Source organism: Pristis pectinata, chromosome 31 (assembly GCF_009764475.1).
Source record: "Pristis pectinata isolate sPriPec2 chromosome 31, sPriPec2.1.pri, whole genome shotgun sequence".
NCBI lineage: Eukaryota > Metazoa > Chordata > Chondrichthyes > Rhinopristiformes > Pristidae > Pristis > Pristis pectinata.
The window spans coordinates 4,855,166-4,880,085 of record NC_067435.1 but is presented as its reverse complement, the minus strand read 5'-3'; the positions used below and the strand labels follow the sequence as shown (position 1 = coordinate 4,880,085).

General features: G+C 36.9%; 1 protein-coding gene across 6 annotated transcripts in view; it reads left to right on the top strand.

Moving 5' to 3' along the window:
• rfx1a (regulatory factor X, 1a (influences HLA class II expression)) overlaps positions 1-24,920 on the top strand; it is a 109,338-nt gene that overhangs the window by 65,440 nt on the left and 18,978 nt on the right. For 4 of the 6 annotated variants that reach the window (XM_052042127.1, XM_052042132.1, XM_052042128.1 and 1 more), the window contains 11 exons: positions 5,047-5,142; positions 10,895-10,998; positions 11,914-12,181; positions 13,956-14,137; positions 16,192-16,311; positions 19,667-19,803; positions 20,881-20,999; positions 22,907-23,016; positions 23,291-23,442; positions 23,908-24,005; positions 24,608-24,757. In XM_052042127.1, coding sequence (XP_051898087.1) covers positions 5,047-5,142; positions 10,895-10,998; positions 11,914-12,181; positions 13,956-14,137; positions 16,192-16,311; positions 19,667-19,803; positions 20,881-20,999; positions 22,907-23,016; positions 23,291-23,442; positions 23,908-24,005; positions 24,608-24,757 — 1,536 coding nt within the window. The remainder of the gene's footprint in view (positions 1-5,046; positions 5,143-10,894; positions 10,999-11,913; positions 12,182-13,955; positions 14,138-16,191; positions 16,312-19,666; positions 19,804-20,880; positions 21,000-22,906; positions 23,017-23,290; positions 23,443-23,907; positions 24,006-24,607; positions 24,758-24,920) is intronic. The other 2 variants (XM_052042130.1, XM_052042131.1) reach the window with 2 other exon arrangements.

Here is a 24,920-nt window from a genome sequence, read left to right as displayed (position 1 = left end):
ATAAACCCACTGACTTCCACAGCTGCCTCGATGATACCTCCTCCCACCCCGTCTCTTGGAAGGATGCACTCCCTTCCTCTCAGTTTGGCTGTCTCTGCTGCATTTGTTCTCAAGATGAGGCTTTCTTTTCTAGGACTTCTGAAATGTTCTACTTCAGAAAACGTGGCTTCCCCTCTGCTATAGTTGATAGAGCCCTCACATGCATTTCCTTAATCTCCTGAGTGTCTACTTCCACCCCTCTCTCTCCAGACAGGACAGAGACGGAGTTCCTCGGTCCATGCCTTTCACCCACTAGCCTCCGTATCCACCATATCATCTTTCAGCAGTTCCGTGAGCTCCAAATGGATCCCACCACTAGCCACGCCTTCCCCTCTCTACCCATTTCTGCTTTCTGCAGGGGCTATTCTCCATGACTCCCTGGTCCACTCATCCCTTCCCACCCACCTTTCCCATCCCCTACCACTTTCCCCTGCAACTGTAGGAGGTGTAACACTTTTCCTCACACCTCTTCCTTCACCATCTAGAGACCTAAACAGTCCTTCCGGGTGAGACAGAGATTCACGTACACTTCCTCCAACCTGGTCTATTGCATTCGATGCTCTCGATGTGGCCTCCTTTACATCGGCGAGACCAAGCGTTCACTAGGCAACCATTTTACCGAGCATCTGCACTTTGTCCACAACAGCCATCTTGAACTTGGTTGTATGTCATTTCAAATCCTCTTCCCATTCCCACACCGACCTATCTGTCCTTAACTTCCTCCACTGCCAGGATGAGGCCAAAAGAAAACTAGAAGAACAACACCTCATATTCTGCTTGGGTAGTCCACATTCCAATGATATGAACAGTGAATTTTCCAGTTTTGGGTAATCCACACCCACTTTGTTCCTTTCCCACTCCCACCAGTCCACCCAGGTTCTCTCTCCCTTTTGTTCTCCTTGTCCATCCCTCATTTTCCTCCGCCCCCCCACCCCACCCCCCCCCGGCTTCCTGGACGTTATTCTCCCCCTGCCTGATTCCATCTGCCCATCACCGACATAACTATACATCTGGGATTCTTCTCTCTTGGTTCACCCTACCTATCCCCTTCCCCGCCTGGCTCCATGTGCCCATCATTCCCCTCCCCTACCCCCACCCCCCTTCTCATCTGGTCCTGTGACCTACCAACCCTTGTCTCAACCTTCCTCTCTCTCACTTCTATATACTGGCTATCTTCCCCCTACACTCTGCCCTGAAGCAGGATCTCAACCCAAAATTTTGCCTCCACAGATGCTGCTTACCAGCAGTGTTTTGTTCCAGATTCCAGCATCTGCGGTCTCTTAAGTCTTCAGATTTTTTTACACCATTGCTCATCTTGTCCTAGTATTCGTTAGGTTTTAGGTTTGATTTTTACACCACTGTTGGCATATGTTTGCATGGCAATGTAAATTCCACAAACTGTTAATGGGTTTATTAAATGTTTGTTTGTTCAAATGGTTTTTAGGCTAGTGATGGTCCACGTTTTTGTGTTTTTGGTTGTTTTTTCTAAATATTCTTTTACGTCTCTGGAAGGCTGTTGCCAATTTCAGATTTTTCTTGTGACTGGCACATGAAAGTATATCAAAGTTGCAGCAGCATAGTATTTAACATCACAGTTAGAGACCATTCAACATGATTATGCCAGTTTTCTGAAAGAACTGTCCACTTATTGTCATTTCCCTGATTTTGCCTTATACTTCAACCAAATCTTTAAGGTAAACTTTAACCCTTTCTACTTCTAATGTGAATACAATGAAATCTGATTTTACCACTGTTCTTGGTAGGGCATTATATGTTACAGAATGCTCATTTTTAAAAAAAAAATGCTTAACCTTTTCTTTCATACTTTTGGTGAAAATCTTTCTAACTGATGGGTTTCTAACCAATGCAATTAAGTTTTCTTATCTGTTTTATAACCCTCATCGTTTGGGGAGAGTGGTAGAAACTCAATTCTTCTCATTACCTTTTCATTCAAATGAAAAGCTCCAAATTAAACTCCCCAATGTAATGGCTGTCATTCTTGGGGTAATAAGTGCGGTTGATATTCCAAGAGTAGGAAATAATTGTTTATAGTATTTGGGCAGATTTCTTGGATGCTCTAGTTTACTTGTATATTTTGCAAAGTTCAAGATTTGACTGTAGTGCCTATTGTGGCTGTCAATTCAGCAATGTCAGTCTGTACTGATAAAAGCTGTGGGCAGTATGTTTAAATTAGAATTTCCCTTTTTATTTTGTTCAGTAGAGCAGTTTTGTGAAAATCATATTAAAAAGCATAAATCAGGAATTCTGTAGTCACCTTTGTTCACACTTATTAGTTGCAAGTAGTGATAAAATGTACTAATTTAGCTTTCGCTTAGGATGCCTTTTCATTGTCATTAAGAAAACCGTCAGTATACTCCACAGTCAATATTTTAAGTGTTATGTTGTGTACATACTTTTACTGTTACCTGGTTCTCTGTCAGTCTTTGAAAGATACAGTAAACAAAACTGTGTTTTCCTTCAGAGATTTTTTTTTACTATGGCTTGAATTCGTAAATGTTCAATGTTGAGAGTAGATTATTTAATTTTGATATTACAGGTATATTTAAAGGTTTATTGTGTAGGTTATTGTTTTGTTTTAATTGTACTGAAAATGCCAATTTTATTTATTGCATGAGGGGATCTTGAAAAAATTGGTACTCAATTATATTTTTCTGTTGTCTGTCTTTGGATGATGTGTTTTCCAGAACTTTCTGGAAGTATGTTCTCCATGACAATGTTGACATATTTGATGAATTTAGTAATGGTTTATTACTAATAAGCAAAACAAAACTATGTCAATGCTTAAGAATTGTACTTCTAAAAGCAAAATTCCAACCTTGAGGAGTGCTATAGTTTCTTTCAACTCACCTAATTTCATTACAGTTACATTGAATAAAAAAAGAACCAAAAAAAACTTTAGCAAATACAGATTATTAAACAATGAAGATTGCTGTTTGCTTGGCAGTAATAGTTGTTTTAGATTGGATTAATAGCGCAATACATTGCCCTCATTCGGTAAAAACAAGTTTAGACAATCTGCACATGGTTCTCCCTGAGGCTCTGTAAATATTTTCCTTTTCAATTTCCAATTTATCCTGTTCACACCACCTTTCCAGGCACTGCATCGAAATCATAACAATTTGCTGTGGAGATATAATTCTCTCTAATTCTTGACTGTAATTATTAAGATGCTAATCTTAACTCTGTGTCCTCTGCTAAACCAGTCAATGGAAGCAGTTTCTCCTTTTTACTCTGCCAAACCCCATTATAATTTTGAAACCTCTTTTAAATTTCTCTCAATCTTTAAGGAAACTAGCCCCAGATTCTGTAATCACCTCACAGAGCCAGAATCCCCTATCTCTCATAATATTGTACTAAATACCCTTCATTCTTCCTAAAGTTTGATTTGCATAATTACACGTGGTACTGCAGCTGAGTCCCAACCTGGCAGTGCAAAATTCCTTCAACATGGTAGTAATGTGTTAGCCTGGTGAATTGCGCGTTTTTTTATTTCTGCAATAGATATAGTATTTGTTGATCATTAGCATTCAGGGTGTTGTGGTGCAGGGTTTGTCTTCTGTGTAACCATTCTGGGACAATTTTTCTTAATATCTACCAGCCGTCCCAGCTCCGCCTTCAGTTAAGTGTACTCCAAAAGCCTACCTAAAGCAACATATTGCAAGTACTTGGGCCAGAATCTGTGGAGAGAGACATCTAAAACAGGAAGAAGGGGAGTTAGATAAAAAGAGAAGATCTGAGATAGGGCAGAAGGTAGACGCGGGTGAATGACAAGGATGGTATGGGCCCAGTAGAAAGAGTTCAGTAAAGGCTACAGAATAACTAAAAAAAAGAATATCAGGCAAGTTGATGTGAAAGAAACCTGAAATTATCAGAAGAGAGGCAAAAGAAAATATTGAATGCTGGAAATATTAGCTGCAAGGGTGAAATGACTGGGTTAACTGAAACTGTTGCTCAGACAAAGCTCAATGTAACAGCACCTCAATCCCTATGGACTCGACTTTGAATTCAGTGATTTTACTGGCTCCAATAATTAACCAGAGATCTGAAAATACATAAATCTAACCACATGTCTTTATACAGCTTGTTGCTTTCATACCTGCTAATTACTTAGATTTATTCTATGACATTTGGATTTGATTTTGTTTTAGTTCAAATTTTGGTCCAGTCCTTGATGTTTTTTAGATGTTTTATCAAAGATAACTAATGCAGAATATTAAAACAAAATCTATTTTCCTAATGTTATTGTAGTACGCCATTATATTTCTTGGGCAAGGTTTTCTCCTCACAGTCCATCTAAGTGTTTTTCATGGATTCATGTTAAAGAGAACTTATGACTAATAAAGAGAGCCAAAATAATAATTTTTAAACAGCAAAGAAAATGGGAAACCTCAGGATATCTATTGTTTATGAATAATAATATGTCATTTTAGCAGTTTAAAATGCTCGTAAGGTTAAATGGCAGCAAATCACAGGGAGAGAACTTTCAAAATGAAATTTCCTGAAGTTGATTTTCAAATCATCTTCAGGTTAGGACATTCTATTAATAAAATTTCTTTTTAGCTCCTCTTGGTCCCACCACCTTGTATTTCCTCTTCCCAGAGCACAGCTCCCTGTTCTAGTCAGAGGATCATCAGGGAATAGAAACCTGAAGATCAGCCTTTCAGTTGATTTTGACCTGTTTCATCTCAAACACAATAGGATAGAAATCACTGAAATTTTCATTGGAAGTTATAAATGCTCCCATCGTTCTCAACAGAAGAAGACATTCCCAGTTTTATCATGTTCTCTACTGTGTTAAGAATGAAGAAATTACTGGACTCAGTTTAAAAGCAGTGGGAAGAGATTCTCAAACAGCAATCCATTTGGGTCTTTGCATAATAGTAGCTGTTAAAATATTAACTATTAGATATTCTTGCAAAAGGTGATCCTTCAAAAACTTAGCTCAAGCTGGAAGCAGAATTAATTGATTTTATTTTGCCTCTGCAGAGATCAGTTGTACAAACAACACCGCAGGCTGCTAAAACCAGCCAAGTTCAACAGTTATCAGTACAAGCCCTACAGCAAGTTCATGTTTCTCAGGAGGTAAACATTACTGATTCTTTTAATCTCCGCTTTTGTATTTATTCCACTCAAGTTAACTTGTGGTTAAATTCAGAGTGACCAATTTTGTTAACCATTATTTATGACTCTACTCCTTTTAAAACTAACAATTGTACAGAGAAATAACAGTAGATACCCGTCATTGCAGCTATTTTCTACCTGATAATATTGCTATTCACTTAAATCATGTGTGAACTATTAAGTAAGTGACATAGAATAGAAATTGTAGTTGAAGTTTAAGCATTACAAGCTGTTATATGTTAATCTGAAGGGAACAATTTTTCCTATTTTATGCTTCTTCCCATTTTTCTCCCACTTGGCAAAAAGCTATAACTATGGCTGAAAGCTTTAAAAGGCATCTCTGTCCTTATCCTACACAAAGATGCCATTCTACATGTAGCCAAGATGTTAGTAATTAAGTACTTAATTGGGGGGGGGGGGTGGGAGGGAATGGGAGATAGTGGAAAGGTGGTGGGTTTAGGGAGGGGCAACTTTGGGAGAGGGACAGTATTTCGGTTGTAGTTACTACATCAGAAAAAAAATAACTACTTGTGTTTTTTTTGTTGTTTCTCTTCTGGCATCATTATGATTGAAAAATAAAATAAAAATTACATTTGTATATCCCCTTTCACAGCCCCATTGGTATGTAGTAATTGTTTTAATGTAGGAAAATGGCGGACAATATGCTATACAGCCCGGTCCCACAAAAAAATTGTTTTTTTTTAAATTAATTGTTTTCTGGGACATGTAGGTTGATGGCAAGACCAGCATTTGTTCCCTGTCCTTAATTGGCCTTTTGAGGAGGCGATGGTCGGCTGCTTTTATGAACCATAAAGACCAAGTATAGAAACGCTCTGATAATCTGCTATTGGATTGTTTGGAAATACTGATGGTTTGGCAGATGGCTCATCAGGCCCTGGTTCCAATGCTCCCACTAAACTCACCTGGGGCCCTATTCCCATGCCCCCCCCCCCCCCCCCAAATTCACCTGGGCCTCTGTTCTCATGCTCCCACTAAACTCACCTGGGCCCCAGTTTCAGTGCCCCCTCTAAACTCACTTGAACCCTGGTTCTCGTGCACCCTTTAAATTTACTGGGTTCACTGGAAGAAGTATTATACCACTGTTCTGTGGAACATATTAGAAGTGTGTTGGAGTATAAATAGGAATAACATCCAAAACTGCATAAAATCAGCCAGTCCAGCAACATCAAAGTCTCCAGCATGCCAGATTAGCAGAGTTTTACTGCAATGACTTTTTTAGTTTAATGGCTTGAGGAATAAATACTGATGAGGATGGCAGACATAACTTCTTTGCTTTGAGCAGGGAAATTATCTTACCATGGAGTCTTTTTAGCAATTGGGTCCTTGGTTTAATGTCTCATCCAAAAAATAACACTTCTAATAGTGCAGCAATCCCTTAGATATATATTGAAGTATGATTCCAGATTTTTATGGTGAAAGCTCAAGGAGAACTGAGCCACAACTGAAACTGTGTATCGTGATAAATCAGTGTACACCTGAAAATGTTTATAAAACTCTTGGTCTATAAAGCAAAATGACAACGGTTCTGCCTCTTGAGCCTGTTCTGCAATTCAGTCTTTTGCATGTCCCTGATTTTACTTCCTTTGCCATTGGTAGCTGTGCCTACAGCTGTATTGGTCCTAAAGCAGTGTAATTTCCTTCCTCAGCCCTCTGATTTTCTACATTCCTCTTCTCTTCACTGACCTACTATTTTGACCACGGTTTTGTCACCTGTCTTAAATCTGCTAATGTGAATTTTGTTTGATAAACATCACTGGGAAGCATCCTGGATGTTCTGCTACATTAGAGAAACTATTTAAGTGCAAGTTGTTACAGCTTTTTGTTTAATATGTTGATTTGGCTTTAATGCTGCTTTATAGCTTAATGACCTGGAATTTCCTGAGAAGGGTGAGTTATCCACAATCGATGCTCTCAAACCCAGATCTTTAAGTGGCAATTTCATCCATACAGCTGGCTCCAACCTGGTTGACCAAGGATTGGTAGAGCACAGATTGCTATGACTGTAATTTGCATCAGATAACAGGACCTTCACAACCTCCCCAAATAGAATTGCTTTCACAGCTGACTAAGCCATACTACCCTCATAAACATCATAAATCTATTGAAAATCAATCACAATTTTCAATGCCAAGTTATCCCAATAATTATGAAATAAAATGCTAATGGTTCCATGTAAAACTTCCATAATTTCTTAGTAAAATCTGGACCTTTATGTAAGTTGACTAACAGGTACGGAAAATTATGTATTTAAGAATCTAGTACATTGCCTTTCTGACTCCCATACAAAAGAAGTCAAGGAGTCCCTCACGAGTAAGGTTTGGTATTCAGTGGGTCCAAGCTCCAGTCACATTACACAAATGGTCTTTAATGTCCCAATGGTTCTACTTATTGCAATATCACCTAGTAAGTTGCATCTATTTTAAAAGGATGAGGTTGATTGTACCCACAGGTAATTTAAAATTTCACCGTCGATTCTAGATAACCTGTTAATCAGTGAGAGTTGTATTCCTTATAAAATGAGCAGTTTCATCATTTTATATAATTTTGCATGAAAGTTGAACTGAAATGTATAAAAGCAAATAAAAATGATTGCAGCTAATCTATATTTTCACCAAAACAGCTTTCAGACATTTATTTTAATAGTCCAAACCTAGTTCTTGTTTTGATTCTTGGGATTTGTTTTATTTGAAATATCCAGTCCTCAGATTTTTAGGGCATACTACTTGTCTATTTCTTACACTCATTTGAACTAGATGTTCTTTAAAGGCTAGTTGCCAGGGTTACAACTGCAAAGTTAAGTTCTAGCAGTAGCAAGAACCTACGATAGATCAAAATGAATGGGGTTACAGAGGAAAACCCAACAATGCTGATCCAGGTGATTAAAAGCAGCATTAGAGTATCACATATCCCTGATTTAATGCCATTAATTTCTAGGCCCTCATCTCAGAATCATTTTGCTTTTCACTCCTTCATATAATATCGACTAGAAGTTGAATAATAGTAGACCAAAGTTTATTCTCAATTTCAGTGACCTATTGGCATGTCTGACACCCAGATCACTGAAAAAGTCCCAAAAAATTTAAAAGAAACTTTAAGTGAAAGAAACAGTGAAATTATATTTCAAGTGTTTATTTTTGAACTAATATTAAGTCTGCATTTTTGGTTTCGGGTTGTACTTACAAGTTTATGTGTGTAGCAATAGCCAATGTGCTTATTGAAATTGTCTTAAGATGTACATGTTTGCAAATTCTTTAAACTATATATCAAATTTTTTGTCCAAGTTGGGGGGATGACCGTGCTGGAGAATGGAATTATTTTTGTATCATATTATTGATAAACAGTTTCAAGTTACATATTTCACAAATTATATACTTTAATCATTTCCCCGCTAACCTCAGGAGCATGAGCTTGTTTCTTTTCTGTTTCCTGTACAAGCTATGTTTCTAAATTAGAATTTGCCATGTTAACAAGAATAATTTTATACTTTGGTTCTCTTTGGGAGCTGCACTGAGGTGCTCTAGAGTTAATTCTGACTGCCATTAGAAACCATTAAACATTCAAATTATTCATGGTTTCTTGGTTCATTTCCATTCTTTGCTGGCATGTTCATCTTTCTTCCATCTTTGGTGAATCTTTATAGTAGAACATTTGTTTTAGTATGAATAATTTGCTTATATTATACACTAGAGCACGGAGAATGAGATTTCCAGTTTGATAGAGAAAGATCAGAAGCTGCAGGTAGTTGCCGATTCTCCCAGCTCAAAGAACAGTATTCATGAAGAACATCAGTTAGGAAACTCCCAAACATTGAGTCCAGAACACAAAGTGCACGTCCTACACATGATGCCCTCTACCTCGGCACCAAGAGTTGAAGTGATTCGATTTACACCCCAGCATCTTCCCAGCACAGAGCAGAAAGTGATTATTGAGCAGGTTCCATTTTTCTCCATGTTACCAGCCAGCCCTGAGCAGCGAGTCAAGGTTCAGCGAGTCCCTCAAGCATTAGTTTTCGGAACTGGACCAACTGCGCTTAAAGTAGGTTAAATAGGAAATAATCATAAGGATGGATAGAAGGCTTCATTATTCAAATTCTTTAGCAAGCTGTGTTATTATTTTATCTGTCTATTAAATATATTTTAGTGGTCATAGAAGCACAGGATCGAGTGCATTTTACACATTTATGAGGTCACTAGTTTTCCTGATGTTACCATCTATTTAAAACCACCCCACCCATTATTGCAGTGGGAAATTGTAAAATCATTTTTGTATTCTATCGGACCTCTGCCCTAAAGTAAAACTGTTTTAGTTGTGTGAAATAGGTTTAATTTTGGTAAATATGAAACACAGGTAATGTGTTAGCCGACAAATATAGAATTAGGCAAACATATTTTGTGCTTCATGCTGAACATTTCTGTCCCAAGTCAGAGAGAGAAGTTTGATTACCCAGAAACCTAAGAGTCCGTTGATTTCTATTTAAAAATATTTAGCATACAATCTAAAATATCCTTTTATTAATTTTTGTATATCTATTCAAAAGGAGAGTTTTTGACATTTTTAAATTACGTGCTTAAAATAGTAAAATCTTATCTCTTTAATTTAGCATTTATCTTGTTACTGCCTCAACTGAATATAAGGAAACGTTCTCAATGGATTACATTGGAAGTAAAAACCTATTGAAAGATCAGAAAATTATGGCTTTGTTTCTGATCTTTGTTCCCTTTGGGCAAGCCCTATCACAGACAGCTAAATTTTGAAAGATTATGCAAAGTAATTATTACATTTTTTAAAAAAATTATGTTAAGATAAAGCTTGCAATGTTTATAGCAGTTAGACTAGTTAGGCAGGTAATCCAGTAAAATTGCGTAACTTAACTAACTGAAGAATTATTTCTGGAAGCTTTATTTCAAAGAATCTTTTCTAGTTATTTTAAAATATTTCAACCATTTGAATATTTTTTAAATCTATTTTGCCTATTGTCCTATTGGTGGTAGTTTTTAACTTGTGTACTTAATATAACACATCGCTCGTTTATGGACTGAGCTGCATGGTTAGGACCTGCACTGATTTAGAAAACTAATTTAAATGTTAATTATGGAGATGAGTGGTGAGGTTTGCATTTTAAGCAAAATCACAGCTGAGTAATTATAGAAAAGTAACATTAATTTTTAAACAAAATTTATCTGATTAGAACTGAGCTGCAGGTAGAACTTCCAGTACTTTCACTGTACTTTAATTTTTTTCTATTTTTCTGATTTCTCAACATAGCTTGGATACAATTAAGTAGCCAGTTGCTACCTTTCATATATGAGCCTTAGCAGTGATGTTGGTGGATTATTAGTTCTCTTGGGCTGTTGTACCTGAGTCTGACTTGTCTGTTCCCCAGAATCCACTCCAGGCACTAAACAGTGATCTCAGGAAGGAACAAGACCTTCCTGGTTTGTATGGCACAGTGCTACACCATGCTAATTATTTAGATCCTGATTAGTGGAGGCACTCATCTGATGCCTTAAAGGCTTCAAATTACTTTGTCCAGAAATTTAAATGTAGAATTTGAGTCATATTAATTGAATGGGGTCTGTATTAAAGAAAATGTCACATTTTGCTTCAACATAACTCTTGCTGTTAATATTTATTTAACTAATATATGATGTACCATAATTACCTTTTCCCTCTCAATAACCTCAACACTTAGGTTCAGCAGTTACAGCAGGTGCCGGTGCAGCCTGTTCAACATGTCTACTCGAACCAGGTGCAGTATGTGGAAGGGGGTGATGCCAGCTATACAGGAAGCACAATGTGAGTAGAAATATTGCCTGTCAGAACACTTCAAGAACTGGTAAAAGAATGTACATGATAATGGAACCTGTGTTATTCTTAAGGCTTTGAAGTTTGTGTAGTTAGAAAATAATATGGAATTAAAGAGTCTTCAAAGTACAAAAGAAGGACACAAATTGTTAATCCATGTGGGTAAATATAAAATTGATCATTATCTTGTCTGAGCACACAAAGTGCATTAGAGAACACTAGCACCAACACAAATTGCTCAAAATTACTTGAAGGGAAGGAAATGTCAATTATCCCACAAAAATGCTGATATTTACGCTAACTGGTATGAACATACACTCAATCACTATACCATAAGTTTGTATTATTATTCATTTGCTAATTGATGCAACAAACCTTCAATTTAATCAAATTGTGATTGACATCAGTTTTTTTTTTAAATTAAGCAGCTTTAACTGTCTTAGACATTGACCCCAGAATTTCAGATTATTATAACAAATATAAGAGAACCGTTGAATTACACTATATTATTCAAACAATTTTGTTTTGCTTCAAAAATTATTTGCAGCTTTACAGAAAATATTTACCTTTACAAGTGCAATCTCAACTCATTAATGACATTCCATAATGTTCTAAATGCACACCATTTGTAGCTTCAAATTCATTTGATATACCCATTACCTGCATTTAATCTCATCATAATAAATGCCTGCTTTGGTTTAGAGAAAGTGAAGATCTATGGAAAAAATTAATTAGAAGAGCTGAATGCCCCAGATAGGTAACAAAATAAAAGGCATTCAATATTTAACCCCAAGTGTGATTTCTTCTAATTTTTACATTCAGAAAAGGTTTTTAATATATTTCTAAGTCGGCAAACTGTCACTAAAGTCATCTTTGTGGATCCGTTGCCATACTTTTTCATTTCAGACGTTCAAACAACTACCCTTATTCAGAAACTCAGCTGTACAGCCAGAACACAGGAGGGAGTTACTATGAATCTCAGGGGACGCCAAACCAGGTTGCCACGCCGGTGACTTCGCAGAACGTGGTCAGTAGTGGAACGGTGCCAATGTATGTCACGGGAGGGCAGATTGTGGCCAACCCAGGAGGAGGGACCTATGTCATCCAGGGAGGTTACATGCTGGGGAGCTCCAGTCAGTCTTACAGTCACACCATGCGTGCCTCTCCAGCCACAGTGAGTCACTGGTCAACTCTTCCAAGTGCTGACTCCCCTGGGGTTTCTGTTTTGTATTGTTCAATAAGGGTGGTCCAATAGCCAATTGTTAGACACCTACCTCCCAAACAGATGGTCGAAGGTCTGAATCACAAGATCACCTGTCGCACTAAATTGCTATCACTTTTGAGGCCAAATTTAATCAACTTTTTCTAGACAAAGAGCATTTTTAATTTGGGATACACTTTAGGAAAAAAAACTGAGATAATAGGCTTGCAGAACAGCAAAAATAATTTCTGTTGTCATGTGGAATAGCAGCTGTAGAAAAATTTGTACATCAAAATTGGAATAAAAATGAGGATATGAAGTAAAAAGAGGCAATATATTTCAAATGAGTTTTATTATCAATTTTTGTGATATACTAAATATTTTGAATAATAATTGTTTGGACTATTATGTGGCTAAATTTCAGTTGACAATTCTCATACTCTAAATTACTAGAATGAAAATTCTATGCCTTATGAAGGCACTTGAACTCTCAGGTTCATAGCCCCTAAGATAGATTCATATACTAGGTGGCACATAATTTGATTAGATTAGCCTTTTGTTTTGCATAATTAATGTTGAATCAAGCAATATATTAGAATGCAGACAAATTCTGGCAAACTTCCTCCTAAGATTATGAATGGAGAAGCCAGTGTTTTTTTTAGAATTTACAGGGCTGTACCCTTCTGTATATTATAAAATACTTACAGACTTGGTGCATAATTTTACCAATGATATTTAATCGTGGCTTTATTACAATGGCATCATTTCTAAAAACAATATTGAACTATTTTATAGAAATATTGAAGGATTAACATACAGGATTTTGAAACTGGCAGTGCATTGAGCCTTTTACATGTATTGCAAAAAAAACACTAAAAGGCACCAATAGTTTGGGCAAAGCATTCAATTGATTCAAAATAAAGTGCTTCGTGGAATACTAAATTACTTGGTCAGATCGCTTCCAGAGAGCTTTGTTCATTTTATTAAATATGAAGGTGTCACTTAAGTGCCTGAGAAATTGATACAATTAGAAACAGTGGCACGTCATTAATGCATGTGCGAATTTTATACCTTCAGGCAGAGCAATCAAAGGGTGATATGCAGAAGAAAGGCAATGGGTGGAAAGGCTTATAGAAAGAGGAAGAGAAGAGGAATGAGAGAACCAAAAGGAATGAGAAATGTAGAGAATCTCAGAGAGAGAGATTGCAAGCAGAGACAGATGATGACAACTGTAAAGTTTAAAAACAGGGCTATTTTCAATTTTCTTGTCCATAAAAAAAAAATGGAATTGTGGGTTAGCCTCTTGTTTTAGAAACTAAGCAATTTTCATTTCCAGAGCAATCAATAAAAATAAGGGAGGTTTAACAATATCAACTGATCTGCAATGTCAGATTTGTGCCCAGTCAGCAAGTCAAAAATCTTATCTCAATTCATTTTTCTTTTTGTTCATTAGCAATGCGACAGCAGATCAATTAGTTATTTAAATTACTGGTGGAATGCCACACTCTTTGTAAAGTTTTAAAAAATATTTTCATGCATGAATTGTCTTTAGTTTCTCTTCTGTGGACTTCCAATGTTTAACATTTTAAATTTAATACTGTGCTGTTAAATTAGACCTTTTTGCCAGTAACACTAAAACGTTTTTGACAGACCAGATGTTTCCTTAATTTAACTTTACAATAAAATAACATTGCAAGGAAGTAATGTATGTAAATGATGAAAATCCATTCTTTTTGTTTCTCCACAGGTTCAGTGGTTATTGGATAATTATGAAACAGCAGAAGGAGTGAGTTTGCCCCGAAGTACTTTGTACTGTCACTACCTACTACACTGTCAGGAGCAGAAACTAGAGCCAGTAAATGCTGCCTCATTTGGCAAACTGATACGATCAGTATTCATGGGACTCCGGACTCGGAGACTTGGCACAAGGTTAGCTCTTGCTTTATCACTTTCACCGGGTGTTCAGCCTAGCTCAGAGTTGCGGACTGAACTGCCTTTTGAAAGTCATTTGATAAACTTAAAATGGGTAGACTAGCATTATAAAATAATCCATTTCTTAAACATAAGTTACTTTTAGTTTTGCATCCTCCTGACTGAAGTTAAACTTTCTGAAGATCTTTCCTTGACAATGTCAGAATAAACACATTTCAGTGAGGTAACATATATATCAATGTTTTATTATAATTTATGGACCATATTTAATCATGTAATTGTTGTCATGAAAATGACAATTCAATGTAACCTTGCATCCAAGAATTATCTGATGGAGCTGCTTTGCCACGTCAATGTGGCAATTTTATATTAATTGATCAAACTGGCCATCACAGCAACATTGATTTTTTTTTACACACCTACTCTAGAAAAAGCACTGTCAGGTAATAGAACCAAGACAGAATAAGACAAAGCTCATCAAAAGCTTGAGGAACAGCACCTCATTTTTTGATGGCACATTACAGCCCTGAGGACTCAAAGTTGAATGTAACAATTTCACATTTCTGGCATTTAGTTTTTTTAAAATTTTTTCTTTCCCGTTCTGGAGTTTCAGCTTTCATTCATAATCTCCTATAGAGGCTTCCGACTATTACCACCCTCTTTCAGCCAACCCCACTGTGACTAATGTGACTTGCTCTCTCCTGCTCTCCATTATATGGTAATCCTTCTCTTTTGTTCTCCTTGCTCCTCCCTTTTTCTCTACGGTTCTAAACTTGTTTCATTTCTAACTTCTCCCAGTTCTGAAGACAAGTCATCCATTTGAAATGTTAATTCTTCTTCTCTCTTCAGAGATCCCATCTTAGCTGCTGAGTACATCTAGCATTTTCTGTTTTCATTTCATGTTTCCAACATCTGAAGAACTTTGCTTTTGGGTTCTGTATTTTAATCATTCAAAAGAAAATTTTCGCAATATGTTGTAGCACCACTGTGTGGCCAGAACAGATATTGTACATAAACACTGGAAAGTTTCAAAAGTTTTAAAAAATGGGTTACTGGGGATAATCTATGGAAACTTATAAAGATGAAACCAATTTTAGCTTACTCAGCATCTTACTTTAGTAAAGTTTAATATGCATTGTACTGAATATAGTGGTGAAATAGCAAATGAGCAGAATTGGAACTATTTTGAAATATTAAAAATTACAATAACAATGCAAGGAAACCTCGTAAAAGGCAAAATAAAAACAAATAAAATTTGAGAAAAGGATGAATAGAATAGAATTCTTATTTATTTACATTACTTTTTATTCCTCGACTCTATTTCGAGTTATCAGAGTAGTTATGAATTGATTTCTACATCGGGCCCAGTGTGCAATGGATCCAAATGCCTACATTGGATCCAGTGTAACCAAACACTTATATTTTGAGGATCATCTTGGCCATTGGCCATGGATCATCTTAGCCACTTGGAATTTTTGAAGTTCATATTGTTTGGAAGGATTTATTTATTATTACGAATTTAATCACAAGAATGTAGATGTAAATATGATGACCTGTTATAATCTGGCCTGGAAATAGCAATGCATGTACCAGTTTGCCTATGAGTCACATGCATCTCCTCTAATTTAAAATTTGTTCTTGAAATATTGACATTCTTGAAGAGTCTGGCATTTGCCCATCTTTAACTGCCCTTTGAGTGAATTATAAGCTTCTGTTTGTATGTTCAAGAAGTAAAAACATTTCTTTTGGTGGACAGCCAGGAGTTTCATATGTGGAGCCCTTGATGCCGCGTGCAACATTTCTACATGGTGTTCAGACCTCACTTCCAGTAGTCAACATTATGTGCAAGGTGCTTATATGTGGCCCAGTCTGGCAACCATATGTTACACAGATTCTTATCACTGCTGTGTACTCTGCATTCTGAGCGATGCAGCTTTATTAAATAATATGAGGTGTGATATGTTTCGGTCCAAAGCGCAATTGATCATCTAGGTCCTTGTTTGCATTTTCTAAGAAATTACATCACATCAATAATTTTTCTACATTTGTAGGGGAAACTCAAAGTATCATTACTATGGGCTTCGCATTAAAGCAAACTCACCATTAATTCGACTGATAGAAGATCAGCAGCACTTGGCCATAAGGCAACAGCCATTCACACAGAAGCAGAGGTGAGTAGGCAAGAGAAGGATCCCATTGTGCCAATGCTGGTGAATATGCATCAATTCTGAATCTACAGCTGATTCAGATTATGGAAGCATATATATTTTAAGACAACTAATATCTAAAATTAAGCTTGTGGTTCCAATAGTGCTTTCATCCATGCACAAATATCTTGCATTCTTAGATACTGATTAATGAAAAAGAATATGCTTAACAAAGTCCAATAATCCTTATTGTAGCATTAAATCTATTAGCTTCCAGTAACTTTGTGTTCAGTGAGATTTGCTTCGGGTGATTTTCTTTTAAATACAATAGGATCGTGAACAAGTCTGGAATTCATTCTGTTAAAGATGGATTGCTTGATTATAGTTTTCCTCCATAGGATTATCCTAATCTAATAAATGCTGAGTGACATGTCCTACTTATTTGGATATTTGTTGGATCCTACTAAGGCATGGGAGTTCAGACCCTCACATTGTTCAGTTCAATCTTGACCTTTCTGTACTTCAACTGCATTTACTTAACACTGCTTAACATACCTTTGTACTCTTGCCTAACAACAAAAATATATTGATTAGGTTAAAAATTACAATCGGCACATCTTTTTTGGGAGGGAATTCCACATTTTTAAGAGTAAAGGATGCTTTATTTTTCTCCTCACTAGGCAATCTCAGAAGTTAAGGTTAATGTTGTGTTCTGGATTCTTCCATCATAAGAGCATAAGCAATAGGAGTAGGTCATCTGGCCCTTCAAGTGTGCTCTGCCTTTTATCAAGAACATGGCTGATCTTCTACCTCAGCTCCATCTTCCTACACTATCCCTGCATCTGTTGAATCTCTTAATGAAATCTATTGATCCCTGGTTCTAATGAACTCAATAACAGAATCTCCACAACCCTCCAAGGTAGAGGATTGTTCAAATTCATCACCCTCTAATTGAAGAAATTTCCCCTCCATCTCAGTCCTGAATGATGTACCCTTATTCTAGATAATGCGTTTCAATTAGATGTCCTTTCATTCTTCTAAACTATAGAGAATACAGGCATGGTCTATTCCCTCTCTTCATACAGCCACCCACCTTCCCAGGAACAAGACAGGTGACTCTTCACTGCACCCTCTATGGAAAATACATCCTTTTTTAGGTAAGGAGACTCCAGGGCAGTCTCATCAAGGCCTTGTATAATTGCAGTAAGACATCTTTAATCCTGTACTCAAATTCCCTAAAGACCAGTGTACCATTTGCCTTCTTAACTGCTTGCATGTTAACTTTCGGTGACTTGTGAATAGATGTATTTTGATCACGTTGAACATCAGCATTTCCCAGTCTTTCACCATTTAAAAACACTGTTATTAACTGTTTAGTACACTGAAGTGGATGACCTCACTTTTCTACATTATATTCAATCTTCCATATTCTTGCCACTCACTTAGCTTGTCCCTTTGAAGCCTCTTTAATCCTCGTCCCTGCTTACACCCCCACTTAGTTTGCATCATCTGCAAACTTGGAAACAAGACATTTGGTCTCCCCAGCAAAATTGTTGGTACAGATTATAAATAACTGGGGCCTAGCACAGATCTCTGCGGTACCTGCTAGTCACAGCTGGCCAACTTGACAGAGATCTGTTTATAAAAGCAAAATGCTGGAAGCACTCAGCAGGTTAGGCAGCATCGATGGAAAGTTAATGTTTCACATCGAAGACCCTTTGTCAGAACTGGGGAAGAGAACCTTTAATTAACCTCTTTCTTGGTTCTGCTGAGAGGGTCCCTGAATAGTTAACTCTATTTCTCTTTCCATAGATGCTGCCTGGCCTGCTGAGTGTTCTCCTGTATTTTTTGTTTTTTTTTCAGATCTCCAGCATCCCCAATAATTTTTGATTTTCAAAGGCGTGTTTATTCCCACTCTGCTTTCTGTCCGTTAACCAATTTTCTATCCATTGCAATTGTATGTGCTTTAACCTTGTTGACCAACCTCCTGTGTGAGATCTTTAATGAAAGCTTTTTGAAAATCTAAATACATGGCATTCATTGGTTCCCTTTTATCTGTTCTAGTCAGGTACTTGAAGAACTCCTGTAGATTAAGTAAACATAGTTTTCCTCTCATGAATCCATGCCAACTCTTTTCAATCCTATTATTCCATCAAGGTATCAATTGTTACATGCTTCATTACAGATTCCAGCATTTTTCCTGCTACTAATGGTAGTCCGACAGAGGCAGAATTTCTACCCTGACAAATCCCTGTATCATTTTGGACATTTCAATTGGGTCAACCTTCAACTTAAACTTAGTTTGCATGCCTTTGTGTTTTTTTTATATTATTTGTCCTCTTAATTAAAACCCTGGCATTCTGCTATACTTCTTCCAAGGCCAAATTGCATTTCCTGACATTTGGTGCTTCAACTAGGTAGTACCCCACATAAGATCTGGCCATGGCTTTGTGAAACAATAGCATAAATGTCAACCCGCTTAACGTAATGGTCAACTTTCCAATTTCCTTTTGACTACTTTGCTGCACATCTATGTGATTTGTCTCCATGGATTCCTAGATCTCTCTATTTCATCATAGCTGCTTGTCTCTGTCATAAGGATTTTTTAAATTCATTTTTGGGATCCAGGCATCACAGACAAGTTGGCATTTATCTCCCATCCTTAATTGCTCTGGAGAAGGAGCCATGGGTTGCTGCCCTGAACTACTGCAGTCCTTATTGGTGAAAGTACTCCCACAGTGCAGTTGGGCAGGCAGTTCCAGGATTTAGACCCAACAACTTGTCTTTCTCTGATCTACATGGATCATTCCACAATTCCCTACATTATTTTGCCCATTTGCTGAATCTACCTTTGTCCCTTAGCAACTTTCTGCTCATCTCCAAGCAACTTGCAGTGTGTCCTTACTTAAATTACATTCTTTTCCTTTAGCCAAGTCATTCATATAGTGGAATATTGACACCCCAGTGCAGATCCTTAGAGAATAATCTTTGTTGCACCATATCAATCTTGAATGAAGAATTCCAAATTTCTTGGATTAATTTTGTCAGGATGTTGAGTCTCATGCTGTCCTAAGGTTTTCTGCTGTTGCTGTTGTAAAAATAGCAAAGCTGACAAAATAAAGTGAGAAGCAGTAAATGGCATTTGCAGTATAACACTGTAGGGCTTTTTTGGATGTTAACTTCCAAATCACTGTTGTATCAGTGTTGATGTTTGGGAGACCTTTTATAATGGAATGTCTCTTTTAGAGCATTAATTGCTTCTGCATAACAATTCTGGGATCAAATGTCAACACTGGGGGAAAAATACGTTGTGTTCTATATTTCGCTTTTTGTTTTGAAAAATGCTACTTTGACCATAAAGGAATGGACTGTATTTCAGTCCGTTTTCTCCTTGTTACAGACTCAAGCCAATCCAGAAGGTGGAAGGGATGACAAATGGTATGGGAGTTGGGCAGCAGCAGGCTGGTGGCCTGTCAGATATCAGTGCACAGGTCCAGCAGTATCAGCAGTTCTTGGGTGAGTTACTGGAATTGTTTCACATCCTTCGTAGCAGGTACAAATACATAGATTTTGCATTGAAGTGTTGTAATAGTAACTATTTGATATATTTTCATCTCATCAGTAAAACCAAAATCATTTGTCCATTTTACTTAGTAATTTATCTAGATGATGTGCTATCCCATTCTTCACACATCTAGAACATACATAAATGTTGTTCAGACTCTTGAGCCTGACAGATAATGCTCCGTATGTGAGCAAGTAACTCTGGAGATGCAGAATGGAGTATTTGAGATGGCTTTGCTGAAATTTAGTGAAGTACAAATTGCTAAAAATTATTTCATATACCCATGAACTATTTTGTAACCTCATTCCTACTTCTTCAACGTAAAAATCTAGAATATAACTCAATGGACCAAGGAAAGCAGAAAACCTCTTGTAGTTTATGAGGGTCAACCACTTATGATAGAGATAGGGGTAGTACACAGAAGCATGGGTTTTTGTGTGGGATCATCAGACTGAAAGGATATGAGAGATCGTTGAGTAAGATACTCTGATTATTTTTGTTGCAAATTAACCCTCCCCTTTATTAATCTGTTCTGGTTATCAAATTATCAATTATTCAGAGGTAAACCTCACTGCACACTATTGGAAAGCATGACTTTGTGTTCTTTGAAGCAGCATTGTTAATATTTTTCTTTCAAATGTAAATCAATTTTACAAAGCTGCATCCAACCTTGAGGGGCCTTAGTCAGCAATGCTATGGTTGTTATCGGCTCCATGGTCATAACTGCATCTTTTCTATAAATGACCAAAAACAATGTAGCATATTGACAATTCATACAAATTCTTTTTATCTCCTTCCAATTAAATATATGATCTAAAAGTGTGAAAACAATAGCTGTATTTGTGTATTTGAATTTGACAGGTTCCATTATTAGAACTCAAATATGCGACTACAGAACTGCAAAATTAACTTTTTCCTCCCAGTGGTCAAGAGCTGACAATTGTTCAAATTCTCCTTTTAGTGTCTAGTAATTTGATTGCAAGCTTTATGACTTGTTGTTACATTCTTCATTGTGTAATGTATTACAGATGCCTCTCGGGCTCTACCAGAATTTGTTGAAATTGACTTGCAGGGAAAGACGTTACCAGACGGTATCACCATTGAACACATCAAGGCTTTCCAGCACCTTTATCGGGAGCACTGTGAGGTGTTGTTATTTTCTAGTTACATCTAATTAAAATCACAAGCAAACATAAATGTTGAAGCTTTTGTTTTGTGACATCCATTTGTTTTGTAGAGGAGATCTGTCCAGTCTATCTCCATACATTTCATTAGGTATCCAACACATTGGTGTTTATGGAGCATATGATCTTCATTCCACTCTCCATCTAACCGTGTTGACATATGCAGCCAAGTGAAGTTAGAAGGATTTACATTAGGGAGTAACAACTTTGTAAATCTGCACTTGAGCATCCTATAGACATTTTATTAGTTACTGTGTGTGTTTATCTAGCTTCCCTTAAGTGCTTCTAAGCTATTTATCAAACTATTTGCAATAGCAAGTTCAACATTCTTAAAATTCCGTATTTGATTTATTACTGACATATTTGTGGCTTCAGTCATGATGATTACCCTGTCAATTGGTTCCTTAGTATTCCCCTTTATAATTGAAAAGAGCTCCAAATTATTTAATCTTTTCAGATAGTTATCTTACAATTTTAGTATAATTCTAATAAATCGATGAGTGTTTCAGCATTAGTAGGAGTCAGGTCATGTTACAGAGTTAAAAGTAAGCTGACCTTTTGATACTAAGTCTGACGCTCAAAGTGGGGTCAATATGGCATCAAGATTTTGAACGGTCTGATTTGCCAACAGTGATGAGGAATTAGAGTTTGTGTTGGGAGCCCAAGAAGATCGATTTGGTCTTCTCAGTGTTTAATTTGAGGAAATTGTAGTATTGAATCTCAGGTAATCAGTATGACGATTTGGAGATGATGGGACAAGAAGGTGTCAAGAGTAGTGCTGACAAAAATCTAGGTGTCATCGACGAACATTTGGAAGCTGACCATTTGCTTTGAGATAACATTGCTAAGGAAGAGAAGGTATGGGCTGAGAAATAGGATCCTTGGGATATTACAGAAAGAATACTTTCATACCAGAAGGAAGAGGAGCCATTAGTGGCAATTCTCTGACTGCCATTTGACATCAAAGAATGGAACCAGATGAATGCCGTCCCAGTAAATTAACAACAAATGTTAGGTATTTGAGGAGGATGGTGCAGTCAATTCTGTGAAAGCTGCGGTCGGTGAAAAAGAATAAGGAGGGGTGGAGGCTGTGAGATTTGGGGTCATCCTGGACTTCACAAAGGGTGTTATCAATGACTTTGATCAAACAGCATTTATATTATTGAAAGTCACAAGGCCATGTGTGGATAGTGTGGGTCTGACATGATGGAGATGGTTAAGGCTGGGTAATAGCACACATTGTGGGCAGGCAGATTGGTGAGATCACTTGGGGTTGCTACTGATAGGAAGGCATGAATGTATGTATTTCTTTGGAAAATGGAAAAAAGTGGACAGGGGAAACTCTAAGCTTAGCTAAGAGGAAGCCAAACCTAGGATAATGACAGCAGAGTTGGAAGGTTGAGGAGTATAAAAGCATGGAATAGAGATCTAAGTGATTTGAGTACCTGAGAAAAACAAAGGGAAGAGAGGTATGACAGCAAGAGAAGGAAGGGTAAATAAAAAGAAAACAAAAAAGCAAGAAAAAACAAGTAAAACTAGAAAGAGTATACCCAGGTCCAGAGCAGCAGACAAAATATGCATACAAATGTATTCAAAGAGGAGTTACATTGGCCTAGTTAGGTAGAAATTATTAGGATACATGTGTCCTGGGAGAAAACAGGGAAGAAATAGCAAGAAACAGAGGTGTGTCCAGAACTGAATCAGAGGTCACATGGAATAAAGCTGATGAAATTACAGTGAATTATTAAAGCTAATAATTCAGATTAAAATTAATGCGTTCACGATTTGTAGACTCTTTATTAATCACATTACAAAATTACTTATTAAATAACAAACATTTTAAATTTATACTCTCCTTTAATCTCCATAGGCAATCTTGGATGTGATGGTAAACCTACAGTTTACATTGGTTGAAACCTTGTGGAAGACATTTTGGCGATACAATTCTTCCCAGTCCAGTGATGGCTCAGGGCTATCAGTGTGAGTGGCAACAAAACAATGCTCAGGGGTATGGAGTTCTAAAAATAAGGATGGGAAAGAACCTGACCTTCACATACAAATGAGTGGAGGGTGGTGGGGTGTTGTTTTGGACTAGAATGGAAAAATAAACTCTTCAAAATCCAGCAGTTATGCAACTCTGATTAGATTTTTAGAACGTTTAATAATTTTGCAATCAAGAGGAAAACTAATGAAAATTGTGTGCTTGTTAGAATTGTCCTATAATGTGACACATCTTTGCTTTCTTCTTTTGTAGTCACGATGAAGCTGAGAAACGCCTGCCTAAGTCATGCCTTGTTGTTCTCTGTAAGTATGAGCCCTCCCTGAAGTGGACGAAATACTGTGATAACATGCTTTACCAAGGTCTTGTGGAGATCCTTATCCCAGACGTCTTGCGGCCTATCCCGAGTAAGTATTTTCAGGAAAGATAATTTGTCAAAGTCAAGTTTATTGTCATATTCACAAGTACATGTGTGCACAGGTGCAATGTAAAACTTACTTGCAGCAGCATCACAGACACATAAATGTCATATCAGCAGCATTCACAAGAAAAACATAAACATAAATAAAATACAATTCTTACAAGAAAGAACACGTCCATTTTAATGCAAAGTGGTCACAGTGTTGCTAAACTCTAGTGATTAGAGTTGTGCCAGTTGGTTCAAGAACCAAATGGTTGACGGGAAGTAGCTGTTCTTGAACCTAATTGTCTGGGACTTCAGACTTCTGTACCTCTTGCTCGATGGTAACTGCTCATTTTATTTAATAAATATTTGTTAATATTTATTTAGGATTCTGATTGAAGTTTTATATTCGGGAGCTACTGTGGATAGTGAAATGATTATTTGTTAACTGAATTCAATTCATTTTCAGGTGCCTTGACTCAAGCAATTCGGAATTTTGCAAAAAGTTTGGAAAGCTGGTTAACCAATGCTATGATGAATGTGCCTGAAGAAATGGTTCGTGTGAAGGTAAGACAGATTTCTGAGATCTCTCCTGTGTAACCTAATGGAGAAGAAAAGGTGGGTGAAATTTGCCAGAGACAAAAATAAATGTGAGCATACTCATCAATGTTATCGATTTAGGTTTATGACTAATACCAGTCAAAATTCATATTGTAGCACAAGATAGAGTCATACCATTTGCACCTTTATAACTGAGAAATTTTAAATTTGGCTAAAGCATCCCCAGCTGTCAGGGAAAAATAGATGAAATGAGGCAACTTTTATTATATTGAGTGACATGAATATTTCAACATCATTAATAGGTTGCATTTATATTCTGTAATTAGCTTAGTAAAACATTCCACGTCAAATGTCATGTTACCCATTTGACCTAGAGATTGTTTTGATTGCTGAGCCTAAGCTTCATTTTCCCTTGACCATAAGTGATCTCTGTACTGCACGTAGTTCAGTGGCCATCTAGGGATGGACTATAAATTCCACTTTCTGGGAATGTACACATCCATAAATGATTTTTATTTAGACAATTTTGATTGACATTGTTAATAAATTATAAAATATGATGTAATTGCTCCCTAAACACAATTGCTATTCATTTCTAACTCTTGCAGGTGGCAGCAGCAAGTGCCTTTGCACAGACTTTGAGGCGCTACACTTCATTAAACCATCTTGCTCAGGCAGCCCGTGCTGTACTGCAGAATACTGCACAGATTAACCAGATGCTGAGTGATCTAAACCGAGTAGATTTTGCAAATGTTCAGGTAACTGGCATTGCACCAAATGAAAGTTTCATGTTTGACCCTAGCAGAGTTAAGAGGATATTATGGTCCTGATGAAGGATCTCAAACCGAAACATCAACTGTTTATTTCCCTCCATAGATGCTGCCTGATATGCTGAATTCTTCTAGCATTTTGTGTGTGTTG